This window comes from Hippocampus zosterae, chromosome 19, assembly GCF_025434085.1.
Source record: "Hippocampus zosterae strain Florida chromosome 19, ASM2543408v3, whole genome shotgun sequence".
NCBI classification, from domain to species: Eukaryota; Metazoa; Chordata; class Actinopteri; order Syngnathiformes; family Syngnathidae; genus Hippocampus; species Hippocampus zosterae.
The window spans coordinates 7443812-7465310 of NC_067469.1; the positions used below are offsets into that span (position 1 = coordinate 7443812).

General features: G+C 46.8%; 1 protein-coding gene and 1 long non-coding RNA gene across 3 annotated transcripts; one reads left to right on the forward strand and one right to left on the reverse strand.

Moving 5' to 3' along the window:
- The first annotated feature begins 393 nt into the window (after positions 1-393).
- Positions 394-19911, forward strand: ift172 (intraflagellar transport 172). Of its 2 annotated transcripts, XM_052052703.1 has the most exons (48): positions 394-672; positions 1563-1706; positions 1840-1952; positions 2016-2055; positions 2180-2245; positions 2358-2437; positions 2534-2621; positions 2739-2953; positions 3086-3209; positions 3287-3382; positions 4076-4237; positions 4323-4376; positions 4467-4570; positions 5048-5133; positions 5226-5338; positions 5429-5596; positions 5927-6063; positions 6151-6343; positions 6431-6523; positions 6608-6685; positions 6770-7018; positions 8110-8188; positions 8270-8390; positions 8935-9079; positions 10122-10211; positions 10313-10410; positions 10571-10706; positions 10786-10902; positions 11000-11142; positions 11236-11329; positions 11475-11539; positions 11685-11865; positions 12207-12316; positions 13562-13691; positions 13956-14054; positions 14153-14262; positions 14338-14401; positions 14916-15002; positions 15073-15189; positions 15272-15376; positions 15452-15571; positions 16163-16258; positions 16331-16390; positions 16598-16696; positions 16781-16934; positions 17014-17105; positions 17240-17341; positions 17447-19911. In XM_052052703.1, the coding sequence occupies exons 1-47, from the start codon at positions 634-636 to the stop codon at positions 17327-17329; spliced, it is 5244 nt and encodes a 1747-aa protein (XP_051908663.1). In that variant the 5' UTR covers positions 394-633; the 3' UTR covers positions 17330-17341; positions 17447-19911. The 2 variants fall into 2 exon arrangements, with proteins under 2 accessions (XP_051908663.1, XP_051908661.1); XM_052052701.1 differs by having other exon boundaries at positions 17240-19911.
- LOC127592219 (uncharacterized) lies at positions 18607-20592 on the reverse strand. Its single transcript, XR_007960079.1, has 2 exons — positions 20427-20592; positions 18607-18692 (listed from the first exon to the last, which is right to left on the reverse strand). It is a non-coding gene; the product is annotated as an uncharacterized LOC127592219 (long non-coding RNA).
- Positions 20593-21499: the final 907 nt, after the last annotated feature.

Below are 21499 nucleotides of genomic sequence, written 5' to 3' on the forward strand. Positions count from 1 at the left end.
AACATCACCGATTGAACGACCACTTTATTCAGAATATAAGTGAACATGTACTTTCATCTTAAATACGACAAAGACACTCATCCGAATTGAATTTCCGTGCTTTAAAGGCACAACAAGTCCCCGTCCGAACGGTAACTAAGGAGATCAGTTTGTTTACTGTTCAAGAAGCCCGATTTGCGTTCTTGTAAACGTCATCATTCAGCGACAGAGAACAGAGCCCGGATGTTTATCTTTTCGAAGGGGACAAACTGTTATTTTAAAAATTCACCGAATATTCAAGACAACAAGTATCGCCTAAAGCACTAGTTTATCATTCTTCTATGGTCGGTGTTTCAGTAGATTTCTTTTGACAGAATGACGACAATCCCCATTCCTTCTCAAAAGGTTCACGTTGACGTCATAAAGAATGCGACTGTTCCCATAGCAAAATGGTGTGGACAAGCGAAGTCAGCCATGAAGTCAGCCTCCCCTATCGCAGCGACCGATGCCCGAGCTTGCTGTTTGCTCTCCAAATTGTTGACTTTGCAAGATGTTAGCCCGAAGCTTGTCCTCCAAAGCAACTAAGTACAGAAAAAATATATATTTATATCGACGCTATTTCGGTTTGCGATAGCTTACGCCTGACGTCTAAACATGCAGCTGAAACATCTCAAGACGCTTTTAACACCTCAGGTAAGAAGCTAAGTTAGACGATGCTAAACCGTGCCCTGAATTTTGAATTTGAAAATGGCGAACGAGTGGAAAATTCAGTCTTTTGCTTCAAAACATCCACGAATGTTCGTGTTTGATCACGATTGTAATTTGGTTTTCTTATTAGAATTTGTTTCAGATGTTCTGTCAAATAACAGTGTTGCACTCCCTGCATTAAGATAAGATAAGATATCCTTTATTCGTCCCACACTGGGGAAATTTACAGCCTCCAGCAGCAAGAATGTATGTAGAAAGAAGAAAGGAGAAAGAGAAAAAAAAACAACAAACATCTTTCAATTAAATACAATATGAACACAAATGGATAAATCGCAGTACTATGTACAATTTTCCTTCACATCATTTAATTATTATTATTATGATTGTTATTTTTTATTCATCAGCCTGACAGCAGTCGGTAGGAACGAGCGTCGGTATCTCTCCTTCTTGCAGCGCGGGTGTAACAGTCTCTGGCTGAAGGAGCTACCAAGTGCTGTCAGGGCGGGCTGGAGGGGGTGGGAGGGACTGGCCATCATAGCTTTTAGCTTAGTTAGCATCCTTCTGTTGCCCACCTCCTCCAGAATGTCAAGGGAGCAACCAGGACAGAACTGGCCTTCCTGACCAGTCGCTCAAGTCTCTTTCTGTCCCGGGCTGAGATGCTGCCTGACCAGCAGACAATTCCATAATGGATGGCCGAGGCCACCGCCGAGTTACCTTGCCAGCCAAGGCTTAAATCGACATTAATATTTAGTGTTGGTGCTAATGATAAATCCTTCCTGAGCCAACAGGACAATACTTTCAACATTTAAAACTGTTAAATAGCATGTTGACTGAAACGTAATATAATCTTTTCCCTTTTTTTCCTATCTCCCCAGGAGGCCTCGGCCAAAGTGACTTGCATGGCCTGGGCCCCGAATAACAGCAAACTTGCTGTTTGCACTGTGGATCGAGTGGTGCTGCTTTACGATGAGCAGGGTGAGAGGAGGGATAAGTTCTCTACTAAGCCCATCGACTCCAAGGTATCCTTTTATCACCTGTTGCCACCTTATTGTTTGCTCTCACAACATGAATATACACACACTGGCTAGTTCAACTCGCATTACCAAACGGGTCAAATGAATGCTTAACAGCTGAACGGTGTTGTCTTGTCAGTACGGGAAGCAGAGCTACGTGGTCAACGATTTGGCGTTCTCACCCGACTCCACCAGGATCGCCATAGGCCAGTCGGACAACATAATTTATGTGTACAGGATCGGAGAGGACTGGTAACATCACGTCAATGTGTCAAATTTTCTGTGCATGTACTTAAACAATTCTCTGCTTTGCAGGGGGGACAAGAAAACCATTTGCAACAAATTTATCCAGACAGTAAGATTCATTGTGTTTCTTTTTTGTGTTACTCGTTCCTTTTCTTAATAACAATATGCGCATGTGTGTACAACGGGTGACGGTAGAGGGGGGATCCTTAATTATGAATGATGATGTTTTTCAGAGTTCTGTGACATGCCTGCTCTGGCCTGCAGAGCATGCTATCGTTTATGGTTTAATGGATGGAAAGGTAAGAGTGACATTGACACAAATTTTACAGCAGGGAACAAATTGTCTGTTTTTATGATAGACGTAGGCCAGGATTAGTAATCCTGTTTCTGAATATTGGTGCGGCTTCACAGGTTCGCCTCGCCAACGTTCAGACAAACAAGTCGTCGCCCATCTATGGCACAGAGTCCTGTGTGGTCTCGTTGGCGTCCAAGTAAATCTTTTTATTCTTATTTATTACCCCCCGAAAATCCTTTTGGAAAAATCGTGATTAATATGCGTTTTTGTTTTTTGTTGTCTTGTTGCTCAGTGTTTCTGGGAAAGGCATCTTGTGTGGCCACGCAAACGGGAATGTTGTTCGCTACTTCTTTGACGACGAAGGCTCAGGTGAATCTCAGGTGAGCTTCAACTTTTTTGCTGATAGGTGGACAAGTCAAAACACGAGGTACCACTTGAGCAAAAGATCTCATCAATATTTTTCTCAAGGCAAATTTGAATTTCAATTACTTCCGCAGGGGAAGCTTTTGACGCATGTGTGCCCGCCGTACGCCCTCGCCTGGGGCGCCAACAGCGTGGTGGTGGGAGGCTGCGACAAGAAAGTGGTGGCCTACAGCCGCGACGGTCAAATCCTTCAGACCTTCGACTACAGCCGCGACCGCAGCGAGAGAGAGTTCACCGTAGCCGCCAGCAGTCCCAGCGGCCAGTCGGTGGTACTGGGCAGCTTCGACAGGTTGTGGGGGCGGGGCAAACATAGCCGAGTCGCTACTGGACTGGACTTACCACTGTGATCATTTTTATCAAGTTAGTTTTCCCTTTTCGAAATGGCAAAGCTTCTATGCAAATTGTGCCATGTCCTGTCCAGGCTTCGGGTGTTCAACTGGGCACCTCGGAGGGGCGTGTGGGACGAGGCCAAGTCGAAAGAGATCGCCAACCTCTACACCATCACCAGCTTGGCCTGGAAGAGGGACGGATCTCGGCTTTGTGCTGTAAATACTCAGCCTTGTGAGGTCATTTTATGTTGGGGGGGGAAACAGTGAATAGAACGTGCATGTTGTTTTGGCAGGGGACGCTTTGTGGGGGGGTGGAGCTCTTCGACTGTTGCCTGAGGAGGAGCATCTACAAGAACAAGTTTGAAGTCACCTACGTGGGCCTGAGCCAGGTACAGCGGGTGGCGAACGTCTCGGTTCGCTCACCCTGGATTAGCAGGGCGCACAAAATACAAAACTTTTAAAATCTAATCATATTCGGAGGACACCCTGAATTGGTTGCACACGGAGACAAACAAACATTCACACCTCAGGGACAATTTAGAGTGTTCCATTAACCCGCAACGGATGTTTTGGGAATGTGGGAGGAAACCCGGAATACCCGGAGAAAACCCACACAGGCACGGGGGAAAATGTGCAAACGCCACACAGGAAGGCTCGAGCCAGAATCGAACCTATGACCTCTGCACTGCGAGGCGGGCGCGCTAACCGCTTCGTCACCATGCCGCCCATAAAACATTCAAACAAAAAACACAAACGTATTTAGAAAAAAAATCTTGATGTGGGGGGGAAAAAAATCTTGCCACATGACTTGATTTCACATTCAAATATTTTTCATCCAAATGGCCAGCTAAAAATAACATGATGAACATAAATATAAATCACACAATAAGGACTGCTCTTTCTACTCTCTCTCATATGTATGCACAAATAATCGCCGCATTTCATTTGACAAATATTTTTATTGTCGTGGATTTATTTTTGAATAAACAGTGCAGGTCAATTAAAAAATGTGCAATCCATAAATTGATGCGCCGCATTTGAGCTCACCGGTCCTTGGATTCCCCCCCCCGACCCCCTTCCAGGTAATCGTGAGGAACCTGTCGACGAGCTCGCAGGTGGTCCTCAAGTCGTATTACGGCTATGAGATAGAGGAAGTCAAGATCATGGGCAAGGACCGCTACCTGGTGGCCCACACGTCCGACACCCTCCTGCTGGGTGACATGCTGGCCAACAAGCTCAGCGAGGTAACGCGCTTTACTTTGTGCAGAAAAAGAATTCACTTTTATTTTTTATTTTTGGCTTCTCTAATTCATTTGCCTTCTTTTTCAGGTGCCGTGGCCCGGCGGTGGGGGAAACGAGAAGTTCTTTTTTGAAAATGACTCGGTAAATAGCCGCTGTTAACTTTTATGAACAAAGACAAAAAAATAATCACTTGAGTCACACAAGAGTTGATTTAATTGCTTTTTGCTGCAGGTGTGCATGATTTTCAATGCCGGCGAGCTGAGCCTGGTGGAGTACGGTGACAACCAGGTGCTGAGTTCCGTCAGAACTGAATTTATGAGCCCTCACCTCATCAGGTACTTTCCTACTAATAAAACATAAAAAAAATATATATTTTTTTAAAAATAACTTCACAAATGTCGTAATTGTCCTGTAGGGATGTAGTTTGAAGAATTTAACACTTTTAAAACGTGTTAGACTTAACATCCGCCATAGATGTGAAAAATCAACAGACAAGTTGATTGTGTAATATGTTTACGAGTGTGATGCGAGGGCACATGATGTACAGGGAAGCGGCGTGTAATATTTTTAAAATTAAAAGTTGTCCTTCCCCTTTTGTACACTAGATGGCGTTGTAAACCTGTTTCCAAAGAAATAGTGCAGAAACCTCAGGATTCAAGTTTGGGTTTTTCTTGGGGTCAATGTCCATCTCTATTTAGCGTCAAAGAACACCACATCAAAAATATATTTTCTAAAATGAGGACACAAAATGAGCCGTGACACTTTCTGTGCAAGTATGGAAGCTTCGTATCTGACATGTCCATGTGGTTCAGCGTGCGCATCAACGAGAGGAAGCACAAAGGAGCCCAAGACAACAAAAAGCTTGCCTACCTCGTTGACCTGAAGACCATCGCTGTTGGTATGTGCGAGTTTCTCCCATCTCGTGGCCCACGGTCAGCTTGAACGAGAGAGAAGATCCATCTGATTAAAGATGCACCCGTTTCTCTTCAGTGGACCTGCAGGCCGGCTGCACTCTGGGAACCATCAGCCACGACTCCAAGGTCGACTGGCTGGAGCTGAACGAGACGGGCTGCAAGCTGCTTTTCCGCGACAAGAAGCTGCGGGTCAGGCTGATGCGAGCGACGCGTTTAGGAGACGGTCGACAAGTTTCCCCGTTACGTACAACTTAAGACATTTTGCCGTTCCCTCTGCAGCTTCATCTCTATGACATTGACAGCGGCATCAAAAGCACGCTGCTCAGCTTCTGCTCCTACGTCCAGTGGGTGCCCGGCAGTGACGTGGTGGTGGCCCAGAACCGCGGAAACCTGTGCATCTGGTACAGCATCGACAGCCCCGAGAGCATCACCATGTTCCCCATCAAGGTGACAGGAATCGCATCGGGACTTTAACTCGGTCATAAGCGTGAACGTGAGGATGAATCGCTGTTTACAATTTAATCATACTGCCCCCGGTGGCCAACTCATGCACACCAGAATGTGCTCAATGACGTTCGATCTTGCCACATTCATTTTTGCAGTTAAGAAATAATACGGTGATTAACTCATTCCGTACCAGCCAATTCTATACCTAGTCTGAAAAGACGTTTAAAAACGTCTTTGGGAGTGAATGAGTTAAAATATCCCACCGTGTGGTTGTTGGGGGAAAAAAAAAAACCTATCTCCTTTCCTCCGTCTTCTCTTTCTGACTGGCAGGGTGACATCAAAGATCTGGAAAGAGCGGATGGCAAGACGGACGTGTTGGTGACCGAAGGCGTCAACACGGTGACGTACACCCTCGATGAGAGCCTCATCGAGTTTGGCACGGCGGTCAACTACGGCGACTATGGAGCGTACGCTCGCTCGCTCGCCGTACGTCTTTTCGAGAGCCTTTCACCCGTAGCTTCAGCTACGTGCGTTTTGCTTGCATTTGCCCGCAGTGTCACGGCCTTCCTCGAGACTCTGGAGATGTCACCTGAGACCGAGGCCATGTGGAAAACACTCCGCAATCTGGCTCTCGAAGCCCGTCAAGTGCACATTGCGGAAAGGTGTTTCGCCGCCTTGGGTGACGTCTCCACTCTTCGCTACCTCCACCAAACAAACCAGATAGCCGAGAAGGTTTCAAGGGAAATGGTACCTGTCGCGTGTGTTCGTTCGCTACGCGGCCCCAAAAATCCTGCCTTCCCAAAGCTTAAGTCATGTATGTCGTCGTGTGTCCAGGGCGGTGATGGCATGATGTTCTACCAAGTTCAAGTGCGCATGGCCATGCTGGACAAGAACATCGAGTTGGCCGAGATGCACTACGTGGAGCAGGTTTGCTAGCACGGCTCCTTCGGAAGACTCGAGAACAGCGAGTCAGTCCGAGGCGTGACGCCCTGGTGTCGTGTGATGTCATAGAACGCCATCGATGAAGCCATCGAGATGTACCAGGAGCTCCACATGTGGGACAAATGCATCGCCGTGGCCGAGGCCAAGGTAGGCTTAGCGCTCGGTCCCGATGGACTCGGATCCAGCTGCTGCCGACTGGCTTTGACTTGTATTTCGCTGACTAAACTTAAGGGCCACCCGGAACTGGAGACGCTCCGTGGGAACTACTACCAGTGGCTGACCGACACGGGCCAGCACGAGAAGGCCGGCGAGGTGAAGGAGGGCGAGGGAGACGACCAGGGTGCCATCAACTTGTACCTGAAGGCGGGGCTGCCGGCGAAAGCCGCCCGCCTGGCCATGAGCCGGCCCAATATCACCAACAACGGCGACTCCGTCAGCCGCATCACCGCCAGCCTTGTCAAGGCCGAGTACTACGAGCAGGTAGCCGGGTGCTGATCCTTGATGTTGTTCTCTTGTCGCCCTGGAAAAAAAATGTAATCGCACCGGGATGGAATCAATTTACGTCGACACCAAGCAACAGCTGCCGTTATAAGCCATAAATACGATTTGAGCTCATACTAAGTCATTTGCGGAAAAGGCGACCCGGTCAGGGCGCAAATCGCCTCTCGGACAAAGTCGGCTGCGAATTCAAAACAATTCCCAGGTGTCTTGATTTTTGTAGATTTTTTTTCCAATTGTAAAATGTCCATCCATCCATCCATCCATTTTCCGAACCGCTTAATCCTCACCAGGGTCGCGGTGGTGCTGGAGCCTATCCCAGCCGTCTTCGGGCAGTAGGCGGGGGACACCCTGAATCAGTTGCCAGCCAATCGCAGGGCACACGGAGACGAACAACCACCCACGCTCACATTCACACCGAGGGACAATTTAGAGCGTCCAATCAGCCTGCCATGCATGTTTTTGGAATGTGGGAGGAAACCGGAGCACCCGGAGAAAACCCACGCAGGCCCGGGGAGAACATGCAAACTCCACACAGGGAGGCCGGAGCTGGAATCGAACCCGGTACCTCTGCACTGTGAAGCCGACGTGCTAACCACTGGACTACCGGGCCGCCCCAATTGTAAAATGTATGATTGTTTTTTTTTGTTTATTTTTTACTTATTTCAGCGGCCCGGGTGGTCGATTGGTTCTCGGGTCGGCCTCACAGTGCAGAGGTGGAGGGTTTGATTTTAGCTCCGGCCTCCCTGTGGAGTTTGCGTGGGTTTTCTCCGGGTATCCTCCGGGTTTCCTCCCACATTCCAAAAACATCCATGGCGGGTTAATGGAACACTCTAAATTGTCCCCGAGGTGTGAATGTGAGCGCAAATGTTTGTTTGTCTCTGTGTGCCCTACGAATGACTGGCGACCATTTCAGGGCGTCCCCCGTCGACTGCCAAAAGACTGCTGGGATAGGCTCCGCCACGCCACGCCACGCGACCCTTGTGACCCTATCTGAAAATGGATGGGTGGATTTCTTTATTTTCCCATTGGAGGGAAAAAAAATATATGTTTTATTTTTGTATTTATTTTAGGCTGGCGACTTGTACGAGAAGACGCGCAACCCCCAGAGAGCTTTGGAGTGCTATTGCAAAGGAGCCGCTTTCAGTAAAGGTGCAGTCAGTCGGTCGTCTCTCACACGGGCGCACGCAAATGGCGGAATGTTTTTCTCCAAATGTTCCTTGCGCGGCACAGCCGTGGAGCTGGCTCGCCACTCCTTTCCCGCCGAGGTGGTGAAACTCGAGGAGGCCTGGGGGGACTACCTGGTCCAACAGAAACAGATGGACGCCGCCATCACACACTTCATCGAGGCCGGGTAAAGTGGTCTGAAGTGAAGAGAGAGAACTTTTGTGGCCAGATGGAGAGCTGGGAGGATGAGAGAAAAAAAAACGATGGACATTAATGCTTGTAGTTTGCAGTTTTCGGGAGAACTTTTGGTTGCCCAATTTAGCATCGTGAGGAGGAACAAACTGGCCACGGTGCCTCACACTTGAGAGGTTTTGTATGAGACCTGAATTACTTTTTATCCCCTTATTCAATATTGAGATTTAATAACCGATTATTATATATATTTTTTCCAAGCTCATCATCCCATGTATTTGTTTTTTGTTTTTTTTTATAATGATTATTATTTTTAAACATACACTACCATTGGCTGGCAACCAATGCATTGTTTGGCCCAATATGTGCACCATCTTATCCACTCACTGATTGGGACTGCAAACTACAACTGCTAAAATATATTTTTTTGTTGATGATCATTGGCCCATACATTCTCTTCCTTTATAGATTCTCAAAATGCTTCCTTGCACAACCCGTACACACTTTGACATTGCTCCAACCCCTCCGTCTCACTGCAGCTGCTCCATCAAGGCGGTGGAGGCGGCCATCGCAGCTCGCCAGTGGAAGAAAGCCGTCCACATCCTGGAGCTTAACGAGGACCCGGCGGCCGCCGTCTACTGCCTAAAGATCGCTCAGCACTACGCCTCCATGCAGGAGATGGAGGTGAGTGCAAAAAGGAACTACTTGGCATCATATTCACCCGCCCCCCCCCACCCCCCAGTTTTAATTTTGTTTGTGTAACAAAGCGCTAATGTTAACTGCCATTGTAATAATTCAAACATGTCGACAGCCTCCGGGCTCAACTGCGCGTTTCTCGCAAGTTTGTCACAGCGGTGTGAATAATCGCTGACGGAGAGAGCGGAAACAAGATGAGGCAAAAGAGAGGAATAAAAGCGTCGCAGGACGCCGGTTGTGATGAGCTCAGCTTCACCGGAGCCGCCTCTGCATGGCTGAAAATAGTTTGTCTATTTGCGTTACCGTTTGCTCCACGGGCACATTCTGGCAAAGTCATTAAGATAACAAGCTCGCTGCCGCCTGCGGGAAAAGTGTGCTTCTCTGCAAACTAGAACAATAAAGCCGCGCGTGCGCGCACCTGTCAGGGAAAGGATGACGTGACACTTTTTAATTGGCACAAGCGCAAAAATGCGCGTTTGCTGCATTGATTTCTCGTATCGTTCCATCACGAGTTCATCCAACTTGGCGTTCGCGTGAGAACAAAACTTCACCCGCGTCATGCCTACTTCTGAACTGTTTATATTTTATTTCGTCAGCACGTTTTCCGTTCTGTACTGAAATTTAAACGTGTGCAATCTGGAGCAAACCTGTTTTCACATGACATCTTCCTCCTGGGAATATCTGATAAATAACAACCTCTGATTCATAACAATTTTCCCCAAAAATTTACAAGAGAGATTACATGAAATGTAAATGTTCAATGTGGATCAGATCTGGATCAAAACCGGATTGGTGTGACATGAATTTAAGGCTGATCGTTAAACTCAATAAATGAAGATCGAGGAGCCTTAAATGAGATTTGACAGTGATTAGCTCAAAATGCTAAATTAGCATTTGCAATTAAATTTGTTAGCAAAGCAACCCGGAGCGGATCTGGCATAAAATTCAAAATTAGCTGAGCTAATTTGCAATTTATAAAACAGAAATGTTTCATTTTTAAGTTTTCTTTTCATACGTTTACATTCCGTAGGTGGCCGAGCAGCTGTTTATCAAAGCGGGCCACATTAAGGACGCCATTGACATGTACACGGCTGCGGGGTGCTGGGAGCAAGCGCACAAGGTATTGCTCGTTCATCTTTTGAATGAATGTCATTGGTGGCAATAAAGATGAAGTTTTTTTTTTTAATTATAATTATTTTTTTTTTTTTTGGTGACACACAGTTGGCGCTGAAATGCATGAGCAAGGAGGAAGTCAACGAGCTTTACGTGAAGCGGGCTCAGGAGATGGAGCGAGACGGCAAATTTAAGGAGGCTGAGAGGTAGTCAGCCATGTTGGTTTGAAGCGGCTGTTTTCAGCTCATTTTTTTTTCCCCCCCAAGTGACTCTCAAGATGTGCGATTTTTGTCTGGCTGCCCTCATCAAATGCCAAACCCAAACGCAGTGAGTTAATTTCTAATCGTAATGATCGTCTTCCCTCAGATTGTTTTCCACAGTGAACCAGACGGACCTGGCCATCACTATGTACAAGAAGAAGCAGATGTTCGACGACGTGGTCCGCCTGGTGGCCAAACATCATCCCGACCTGCTGACCGAGACGCACCTCCACCTGGCTAAGGTGAGCTTCACAAATATCCAGGGCTAATAAAAACTTTTTGTTACAACGCTGTGTTTTTTTGGGGGGGGGCGGGCTGCAGGAGTTGGAAGCTGAGGCCAAGTTCTCAGAAGCGGAACATCACCTGATGGAGGCTAAAGACTGGAAAGCTGCCGTCAACATGTACCGACTTCATGACATGTGGGAGGATGCGTACAGGGTACACATTTTTGCGACACTACACGCAGAAACAGTGGTGCCTTGTGATCCAAGTGACCCAGTTTCTGTATTTTTATTTTTATTTTTGTGGGTGTCAGATTGCAAAAAGCCACGGCGGCCCCAACGCTCAGAAGCAGGTGGGCTACCTGTGGGCCCGGAGTCTGGGGGGAGAGGCGGCAGTCAAGCTGCTCATCAAGTTTGGCCTACTGGAATACGGCATCGAGTCGGCGTCAAACAGCTTGTGAGCGCCATGCCGACACGTGCGGCAGACTCATTACGAACCCCCCGCCCCCCCCAAAAAATAAAACAATGCGTTTCTGTTTTGCTCTCGTAGCTTATTCGACTTTGCCTTCGAACTGGCTCGTCTTTCCAGCAAGGAGAAGATACCCGAGATCCACCTAAAGCACGCCATGTACCTGGAAGATGAGGTACACGTGAAGCTACGACATGAACTCATTCACTCCCAAAGACGTTTTTAAACGTCTTTTCAGACTTGGTCCAGAATTGGCTGGTACTGAATGAGTTAAATCTCTGTCCTGCTACTACTAAAGGCTCCCCTTTTTTTTTCTCCAGCGCAAGTTTTCAGAGGCCGAGCAGGAGTTCATTAAAGCGGGAAAGCCCAAAGAAGCTGTGCACATGTAAGTACGAGCAGATCCTATTTAGCCACCTGAATGACACGGCAAAGCAGACATAAGACATTTTTTTGGGAATAAAATTCCGCCTATCACATTTGGCATATGAAGGCGATAAGAAAAAAGTCAGCGAGTTTCTGTAACTTTCCAGGTACGCGCACAACAAAGATTGGATCAACGCGCAGCGCGTGGCCGAGAGCCATGATCCAGAGAGCATCCCGGAGGTTCTTGTGGGACACGCCAAGTTGTGTTTTGAACAGAAAGACTACCAGAAGGCCGAAGCCCTCCTGCTCCGAGCCGAGAGATCCGACCTGGCTGTCAAATACTATAAGGTGGAATTTACTCAACTTTTACTTTTTTTTTTGGTGCACAAATGTGTGCGTGGATGTCGTTGAATCCAGTTTAGTCCATCGAGTTGCATATTGTCGTATTTGCCAGGCAGAGACGAGCAAATACTGTGTGGGCGGGGCATAAAACCTAAAAGTACCTTCATCCACATCCAACAGAATAAAAAAGCATCCATTAAATAGTTCCAATTGAGAATATGGAGTCTTATGCTAGTTGCTATTAGCTTAGCGGACATAAAAGGGACTCCCAGAATCTTTCAGTTGGTGACATGACCCAGAATTGAAAGTCCGAGCGGCATTGACGCGTTCCTGTTGTGTTTGCTCAGGACGCGGACATGTGGAGCGACGCCATGCGCATCTGCAAGGAGTACTTGCCCAACAAGCTCTCCTTTCTTCAGGAGGAGTACGAGAAAGAGGCCACCAAGAAGGGAATGAGGTGAGGGCCTCCTACAAACGTCGGGAGAAATAGTCAACATCTGTCTATTCATTAATCACCATTCACACCCCCTTGCCAGTATTTCGATTCACTGAGAAAAACAGTATCGGCACGTATCCACATTTTTTGTTCTTGTTTTTTTTTTTTTCCTCCTGTACTACTCAAATATGGTGTTCAAAATGGCGCTTTTGGTCGCATTGGCCATCTAGCCTGCTAGCTTGGCCAGCTAGCATAGCCAGCGAGTGTAGCCAGCTAGCATAGCCAACTAGCGTCACACAAAATAATGAGCTGCTGAGGACTTCGCCATATCTTCTGCCACTCTCCACCAATTCGGATGGCATTATAGTAAACGTAGTCACAGTTCCTCCGCTGACACCCCACACCCCCCACTCTCCGGTTGCCATGGAGCAAAAACATCTGCTCTTATTCACCGAGGATTCATCCGATCATCAACCCCCAACGTCTAATGACGCCGAGAGACGTTGACTTGAAAAGAATTTGAGTCTCCGGGGGTGACGAGAAAGAACGAGCGTCAGTATCCCGCACGCACAAAGCCGCAGAGCCGCAGCTCGGCCCAACTGGCAATAACTTGGCAGCTCGCCTCCCCTTGACGACGGGTGGGAGAAAACATCAAACGTTACCCATGGAAACCGTGGAGGAAGATGGCTGTTTTTTTGTGTGTTTTTGTTGAAGCGAGTCACCACTGAATACTTCCGCTTGCCGATTTTGGTTTCTCTGGCATGCGGCGCATTCCGCCTTCTTAAAAGGAACGAAGAGGTTATCTGAAGGATGAACAATGCCAAGTATTTTCTTTTCTTCTCCATTCGCGTCTCAGTTTCAGTCAAAAAAAAAAAAAGTGGAAACTTATGTGAACTGATGTTTGAGCATTTACATCAGGGGGGTTCCCACGGACTGGTCCCAAGTCGATCACGGAGGTTTTAGGGGACGGCGGGGATTTGTGCGGGGATTTGTGTGTCTATGTTATTAATATTGGATATTTTTGTGCGTCTCATGCCTCCGCGTCAGCTCTCCCACGAAAGTAGGCAGTGATTTCCTTTTCACAAACTCCCAAACTCTTGTATCGACTTTATTTTTCTCTTCCGTTCACGTTAGGGCCCAATATGGCTTCTGCTCATCATGGCTTGCATGCTAGCTCGGCCGGCGTGAGCGCAGATGCAAATCAAACTTGATGTCAACTGGACTAGTTAACCACGCCGTTGATGTGTTTTGCGCGCGTCCTTCCAGAGGTGTTCAGGGTCTACTGGAACAGGCTCGGGAGTGGGAGCAGTCGGGCGAATATTCCCGGGCGGTGGAATGTTACCTGAAGATGAAGGACGACCCCAACGCCGCACTGATGGAGAAGTGCTGGATCAAGGTAACAGCAAAAAAAATTGACGACAAAAAAATATTTGCGTATGGACAAAACGGAAGGAAAAAAAAATTCTGGAGCTTTTTTTTTTTGTTTGTTTCATTTGGTTTTTTTTTTCCTGCCGCGCAGCTTGAAAAGCATTTTTGACTCCCATCGACGAGGTTCAAATGTGACTGACTGACCTGTTTGTCATGTTTAGTAAAGCAAATGTGAATGTTGTGTGTGTGTTTGAGCTTGTCATGCATTTGAGCCTTTTGTTGTGCGGCCCAGGCCGCCGAGCTGTCAATCAAGTTCCTGGGTGAGGAACGAGCCGTGAAGGTGGTTCAGGTGGTTGGACCTCGCCTGGCCCAGCTCCGGAAGTACAACACTGTGGGTCCCCCTCACACATCCGCACACCTTGAAAGTTTTTTTTAAATTTTAATTTAATTTTTAAAATTTTAATAATGTATCTGCACGTCACAATGCAGGCCGCCGAGCAGTACTTACACGTGGGCCAGATCAAGGACGCCATCGATGTCCTCATGGAGGGCGAGGAGTGGAGCAAAGCCAAGAGGGTGGCCAAGGAGCTGGAGCCCAGGTATGATCCACATATTTTCTCACTCTCATACCCTCTGTCGATCTCACACACACGCACTCTCTCGATCGCCCACAGGTACGAGAGCTACGTGGACCAAAAATACAAGGAACACCTAAAGAACCAGGGCAAAGTTGACTCCGTAAGTACGCTCTGCCCCATGTTCTGTTGGGATGTGTTGTGTTAACCCTTTCAGGGACAGCGTGGACAGCCTGTCAGGTTATCAGGTTACAGAGTGCATGAAAGGGTTGAAAGACGGAGTTGTTTTAAGGTTCAATGTATTTTGGGTGAGGGGTGAAACTGTGGCGGCCCGGTGGACGAGTGGTTAGCGCATCGACCTTACAGTGCAGAGGTCGTGGGTTCGATCCCGCTGCGGACTTCCTGTGTGGGGTTTGCATGTTTTCCTCGTGCCTGTGTGGGTTTTCTCTGGGTACTCCAGTTTCCTCCCACATTCCAGGATGTCCCCCACCTACTGTCCGAAGACAGCTCGGTGAGGCTCTAGCACCCCCCACGACCCTTGTGAGGATAAAGCGGATTAGAAAATGGATGGATGGATGAATGGATGGGTGGAACTGTTAAAAAAAAAGACAAAAAACAAGAATAAGCTTTACAAAGTAACTAACCAGTGTGTGTCCCCCCCCCCCCCCCCAATTCAGCTGGTGGGCATCGACGTCATGGCTGCTCTGGACATGTACGCCGAGAGAGGCCAGTGGGACAAATGTCTGGACACGGCATCCAAGCAGGTGAACCGAAGATTGCCGACGCGGCAAGTGGCTCGTCCGCGGGAGTAACCCAACTTGCCGTTTATTTCAGAACTTTAAGATCCTTCACAAGTACGTGGCCTTGTACGCCACGCATCTCATCAAGGAGGGCTGCGCTCCCAAGGCGCTGCAGCTCTACGTGCAACACGGAGCGCCGCCTAACCCGCAGGTTTAAAAAAAAAAAAAAAAAAGAATAAGCCGGATTGTGCGAGTTGCTTCATTCGTTCACCCGTTCGTTGTCTTCTCCGCAGAACTTCAACATCTACAAGCGGCTGTTCCTCGATATGCTCCACCTCCCCGAGGCTCCGGATTCGTACCGCACGTGGGCCGACCTCCGCGACGTTCTGCTGCAGCTGGTAGCAGCCGAGCAAGTCAGCAGTTGTCATCGTTTTGAGAAATGAGTCCAAGCGTCCCACATCTTTTCTTTTCAGTGTGAGAACTTGTCCAAGTCGGCAGGTGAGAGCTCTGCGGCCCACGAGGACTTTGAGCGGATGCTGCTGATCTCGCACTACTACGCCACCAGAGCCGCTGTCGCTGGGTTAGAGGAGCTGGTACGTGAAACAATTTTTTGGGGAACAAAAATGTAAGAATTTGGGCGATAATGCTGGAAAGAGTTCGATGTCCCAAAAATTCAACATAAAACAAAATTGCTCAATGAGTATGTATTGTTTTTGGCTCTCAAAGTGTATTTTTTTTGTATTTTAATCAAATAAAATACACATAAAAAAATAATAAATCCATCGGTAAAATGTTTTCTTGTGAATGAAATATAAAAACATATTATGGCATGTCAATTTCAATAAAGTAAAAAAAAAAAGCCTTGATTTTTTTTTTTCAATTTCAATGCTGGTCTATTTTTTTAAACTATTTTATGATTAATTTAATTTTAGTTTTTACACTTATTTTATTACATAAATCGAAAAAATGAATACTAAAAATAAAAAAACTGGCGAAATTAATCCACCAAATATGACAGGACTCATGATCGCAAATGTCAGTACTTGCCGAGCTCTGCACCACTCATCTTTTCACAGCATCTGCACGAAATTGCGATGTCAGATATCCTCTTTCTTGATTTCTATTAGTCACATGAGAAACAAATAGGAGGGGGAAAAAAACCCACTAAAGGTTGTTGTTTGCAGACGAGCATCTCGGCCAAACTATCCGTGTCCCTGCTACGTCACACCGACATGGTCCCTGCAGACCGAGCTTTCTACGAGGCCGGCCTGGCCTGCAGGGTGAGTGTGTCCCTACATTTCTCTCAAAGGTTTCTTCCCCGCTTACACGTTTTGCTCCTTGTTACCTTTCAGGCGGCCGGCTGGGAAAACATGGCCTTCATCTTTCTCAACCACTTCCTGGACGTGTGTGACGTGAGGCTCCTCTTTGCAAAATATTCGCTCAAACAAAAATTGCAAATCTGTAAAATCAGCAGCAATTTGGCAGAACTTTAACAACTTTAGAAGAAAAAAAAGGCTCTGGGTTGTTTACTGCAACCTCCAGTTGGAGTTGACTGTCAAACTAAACATCAAATAAGATGAATTACGCTTTTGTTATTTACGTGGACTGCTTTGTGCCAGGCCATCACCGATGGGACGCTGGACTCCCTTGATCACTCGGATTTCACCGACACCGACATCCCCTTTGAAGTTCCCCTTCCCCCCAAGCCTTGTGTTCCTGTAAGGACCACACCACCCCGACACACTCATGCCCCCCTCTCCCGCCCTTCCCCCCACTTCTAAAGTGTGCGTGCGGGTTTACAGGACCCGCAGCGGGAGGAGATCCGCAACTGGGTCCTGACGGTGGCCGTGTACGGTCGCCTGGAGCAGGTCCTGCCGCGAGACGAGAGGAACTCGTACGAAGCATCGCTGGTGGACTCCAACAGCGGCCTTCGCTCGCCGCCTTGCGTTCTCACCGGTAAAACACGGCAAACGCGCAAACGTTTCATCCATCGGCTCCAAGTCGTCAACTCTTCAAAATGTCTTCCCACCTCCAGGCTATCCCGTTTTAAGAAACAAAATGGAGTTCTCGTCGGCGGGAAAAGCTGCCAACAAAGAAGACTGGAATCGATTCCTCATGACCACCAAGGTGAGCGAAGGTCAGATGAGCAAACGCGTACGTTTTCGAAGGGCATGAAGCGTGTTTTTAAAACGATCGTGAGCCTTTTTCAAAAACGGGGCAGCAGTCATTCATTTCAAATCATGCTTTTTTTTTTTAATTAGACGAGTCATAGTCCGGAGTGTCAGGACGTCCTCAAGTTCATCAGCCAATGGTGCGGCGGCCTGCCTGCAGCCGGATTCTCCTTCCACTGACAACCGCGGAAGGTTCTCAAGATTTCTACTTGCAGTTTTTTTTTATTGCAAGGCTCAGAATGCAGTTTTTGTTGTTGTTGTTTGACGAACTTCCATTGTATTTTTTTTTCTTCACAGGATTCTTAGCCTGGAATAGCAGCGACCTCATTTCATTCCCGGTAATTCTAAAATAGGGCTTCAGCTCCAAAACAAGAGTTATTTATTCTTAATATTACTCGCGATTCTTTTTTGTAGGTTGCGTTTTTTTGGGGGGATCAAGTTTCCAATATAAATGATCTCCGATCTATTTTGTTTGCTCCAGAGTCCGCGAGTCTGTTCACTTTTGAAATGACCCGAATGTAGTCGTGGTTCAATGAAACTTTCATCTTGACGCTGCTCTTGTGACGATCGTCGATTTTTTTTTTTTTCCTTGTGTGTGCGTTCATAACGCAATGGCGACTGCTTGAATGTTAAATCCTCAAGGGAATAACTCTGACATGATGTTTTTAACCTTGAGAATATTCTTCTAGGTGAAACCAATTCGCCAAAAAGTCCTCGTTAATGTCGCTTTCAACGATTTAGCTGCGAATAGATTCAGGATATATATATTTTTTTAATCGACTTACATCCGACTTAAGTTTTGCTTTCTTCTGAATCGCCCCATCCGGTCGCTAGGAAACACATTCCTCCCTCTCTCAGGAGAAGGGCTCCTCCTTTCTTGCTAGCGATGGCATCATCACCTTTTTTTATTTTTCTTTTCAAAAGTTGGACCAAAATATCAATGTGCTTTGATGTCTTTGCTCCTTGTGGCACACAGAAAAAAAGAGTCGTTGGCTGTTTATGTATCAGGGGTCTTTTTATTTGGTCAAACAAACACAATAAATCATAAGTATCCCCCTCACCCCCACATTGAATTGAAAAGAGGCAATTTGCGCACCAAACAAATTCAGAACTTGAACTGAATGTATGAGCATTTTGCTTTGAACACAAAATTAATAACCCAGGTTTACACATACACATGGCATATTTTTTTTAATTAAAAAAAAGTAATGACTCAAATTGTGTTTTCTATTATTAGGAAACAGTTTTGGATGAAGGATTTTTGAAGCAAATACTTTTTTCGCGACAGACTGAAGCGAGTGAACCAATTAGACTTGAATTGTGTAGTTATCAATATAACCACTGGAGGCACTGTGGAGCCAGTTACATGTAGCATTAAAAGTGAACACAAAGAAATGCATTAATTTTTTTCAATTTACAAACCCAAACAAATTGTAAAAATATAGCAGGGATTTAAAAAAAATATTTTATATTTTTTCTTCACATGCCACATGAAATGTTGTTAATCTTGCGATACTTCTTGCAATATTTTTGCCTTCCAGCCCTGAAAAGAAATTATGAAATGTAGTTTTTCCTTTATTTTGTATTCAAACATTTAAGGACATTAAAATATCGACATACTGTACAAAGAATGTTTTTAGTGTATTGTATTCAATATTTGTGTATTTGTTTATTAAAAATGACAATACATTTTGTTAATGTAGGCTCTAAGTATAAAAAAAAAAATCCCCAAGACATATTTCTGACCGCATCGATGCACGTCTGTCCCTTTGAAAATTGTAATGTCACTTTTGTGCTCAAAAGGTTGCACACCCGTGAAGACCCAAACATTGTATTGTGAGCTCCAAATGAGTAAAACCACGCAAATGGGCTGCCCTCCATTTTGGTGTGAGCGAGATCGTGCCCATTGAGGGAAGAAAAACATGGAAACCATCCTAAATATTTTCAAATTATGAATCAAAATCTTGACTTGCCGAATTGAGTATATCCGTTCGGTTACATGCATACATGTGTGTGTATGTGAAATGCTACGAATGCGCTGTTGTCGTTCTTAGGCCTCTCTCTTGGCATTCACCGCGTGCCTTAATTGTATGGACATTTAAATCAAGGTCCGCTGTGAACACGACGAGAGACGACCCACTTTTCACGTGACTGCCGACTGCATCGGCTGGCCTACTTTTCCTGCAGCCCCCCCTCCCCACCCACCACCAACATTGTACACTCTTTAATTCCAGCGCATCCCTCCTTGCATTCACCCCCATCACCTTCACTTTTGACCTTGTGACTACCGCGCCAAATATTTTCAGTGTTTGCACAAAGCACCCGCACAAGTCAAACGAAGAATTAACGCTGAGCTGGTTTTAATGCGGTCCATTCTCATTTCAGTCTCGAAATCCCATCCTTTCATGTCAATGGCAACAAGAGTCGCGAGAACCCCCCCGCGGGTGTGAAATTAACGTCTTTCGACCCCGGATTTGGCATTCGATGCGGCGCGGAGCACAAACGCTGCAGGTTTTTGTGTACAGGCGTCAGGTGAAAAGCAGCGGAATGGCCCTTAAGGCAGCACTTTGGCCCATTAAAACCTTCAGCCTCCATTATCCAGTAGCCATAATGCACCTTCTTATAGAGCGCTGCATTAATGGCTGGGCTGCAGGGGTGGTGATGGGAGGGAGGTGGTGTGTGTGTGTGGCGGGGGGCTGGAAACGATGATGCTGATGCTGGGACTTGACATCATCGCCCATGTCACCCCCCCCCCCCCCCCACCCCCGCCAAAAAAACGGACTTCCTGCAGCATTTTTGTAGCAAATGAAACTGCAGTATCACATGCTAATGACCCAGATAGCGTGCAGCAGCTTCAATTGCAGAAGGGGGGAGGGAGGGAGCGGAGATGGGGGGGGGGGGCTTGCCTGCCTTTTGTGGGGGTCGTGCATAAACCTGACAACCATGGAAATCAATTAGATTATAACAGAATCGCAAATTGCAGGTCTGGTTTTGGCGATGAAATGATGTTAAATGGCCCTTGCGGTGCGTTCAATGTAATTCAGTAGCTCGCATTTCTTTTGGACGAGGGCGTATGCGCAGTCTCGTACAAGTTGCGCATGCACAGCACAACCCCACATTGCGTCTTTTTTTTTATTATTCGTAAGGCGCAGCTCTAAAATTAAGGTTTAAGAAAGACAAATATTGAAATATGGTTGCATCATCATCAACATCAAGTACAATGGAAACAAGACGTTTTGATTCCCCCCTCCCGTTTTTTGTCTTATTTTTTTTTTACCGCATGGATGCCTTTTGAAAGCGATGGGAGTGGAGGCCGTTGCTGGGTAGTCTTGTGTCCGACGATCGAGCGCTTCAACCCGGTCCTTGGAGCCCTGCGCAGGGTGGGAGGTGGGAGAGTTGAGGATGCTGAGAGGGGGGCAAAGATGTGGACGTCGGACCTGCATCCTTTAGTTGTTGTCGTTCTCGAATCCCTAACTGAGTCCAGGGAAGCTCCCGAGGCATTCCAACGAGAATAGTAGATCCTAACATGTTTTTAGGGGCGCGTGAGGCTGCAGCAGGATGAGGATGAAGGATGATGATGAGGAGCTGGGCGCAGTCAGATGGAGAGAGGGTGGGTAGGGGTGGTCCTCTGTTACATCCTCAGCCTCCAGCTCTGCACCCTCCTCCCCCTTTGCATCCTCCTCTGTACCAGCTCAATGAGGGCCCAGTCTATTTCGTGTGTGTGTGTTAACACGAGCAAGTCAAATAGGAGCTAAATAGCCATGGAAACGCGTGTGACCCCAAAATATGACACAGTAAAATATTCAGTGGCCTTTCAGAGCTACTGATGTGAGGAAAGCGATGGCGCAAAAAAAAGGGGATGCTGTGTATTGTTTTTGCTATTGAGTGGAGGACTTGAGGTGTGTAGAGATAGGAGACTGCAATTTGGTTTCACTGCAACGCACATTCCCCCCCGCCGGCATCGTCGTTTTAGTCACTCAAACGTGAATTAAAAAGGACAAGCAGTGGTCCACATGGTCTCGTCTTGCATCCACCCCCCGTCAAGCCTGCAGACTGGCTGATGGGAGGCGGACTGCGCCACTGCAGCCACACACGGCATGAAATGTCATGATCATTAAGGAGACACTTTTTACTTTCTGTCGTTCCGAACAACACAGAAGACTCAATTTCACGAAATGTCCCGAATTCACCCACTGGCCACTTTATTAGGGACACCCTACAAAGCCAAGCCGTAATTATTCTTCACTTTAAAAAAATATTATATTTGAAGAGGTAATTTAAGAATATGTGTATAGCTGCTTGAAGCTGGCGTCGGAATTTACTGCTCTGCAGAGTGCAGCCAACCACATT

Excerpts from the sequence above, each read along its gene's own strand:
- ift172 (XM_052052701.1), top strand. The coding sequence starts at position 634 with ATGCAGCTGAAACATCTCAAGACGCTTTTAACACCTCAG. Across the intron at positions 673-1,562 it reads AGACGCTTTTAACACCTCAG|GAGGCCTCGGCCAAAGTGAC; the intron begins GTAAGAAGCTAA and ends CTATCTCCCCAG. Across the intron at positions 16,259-16,330 it reads AGGCCGGCCTGGCCTGCAGG|GCGGCCGGCTGGGAAAACAT; the intron begins GTGAGTGTGTCC and ends GTTACCTTTCAG.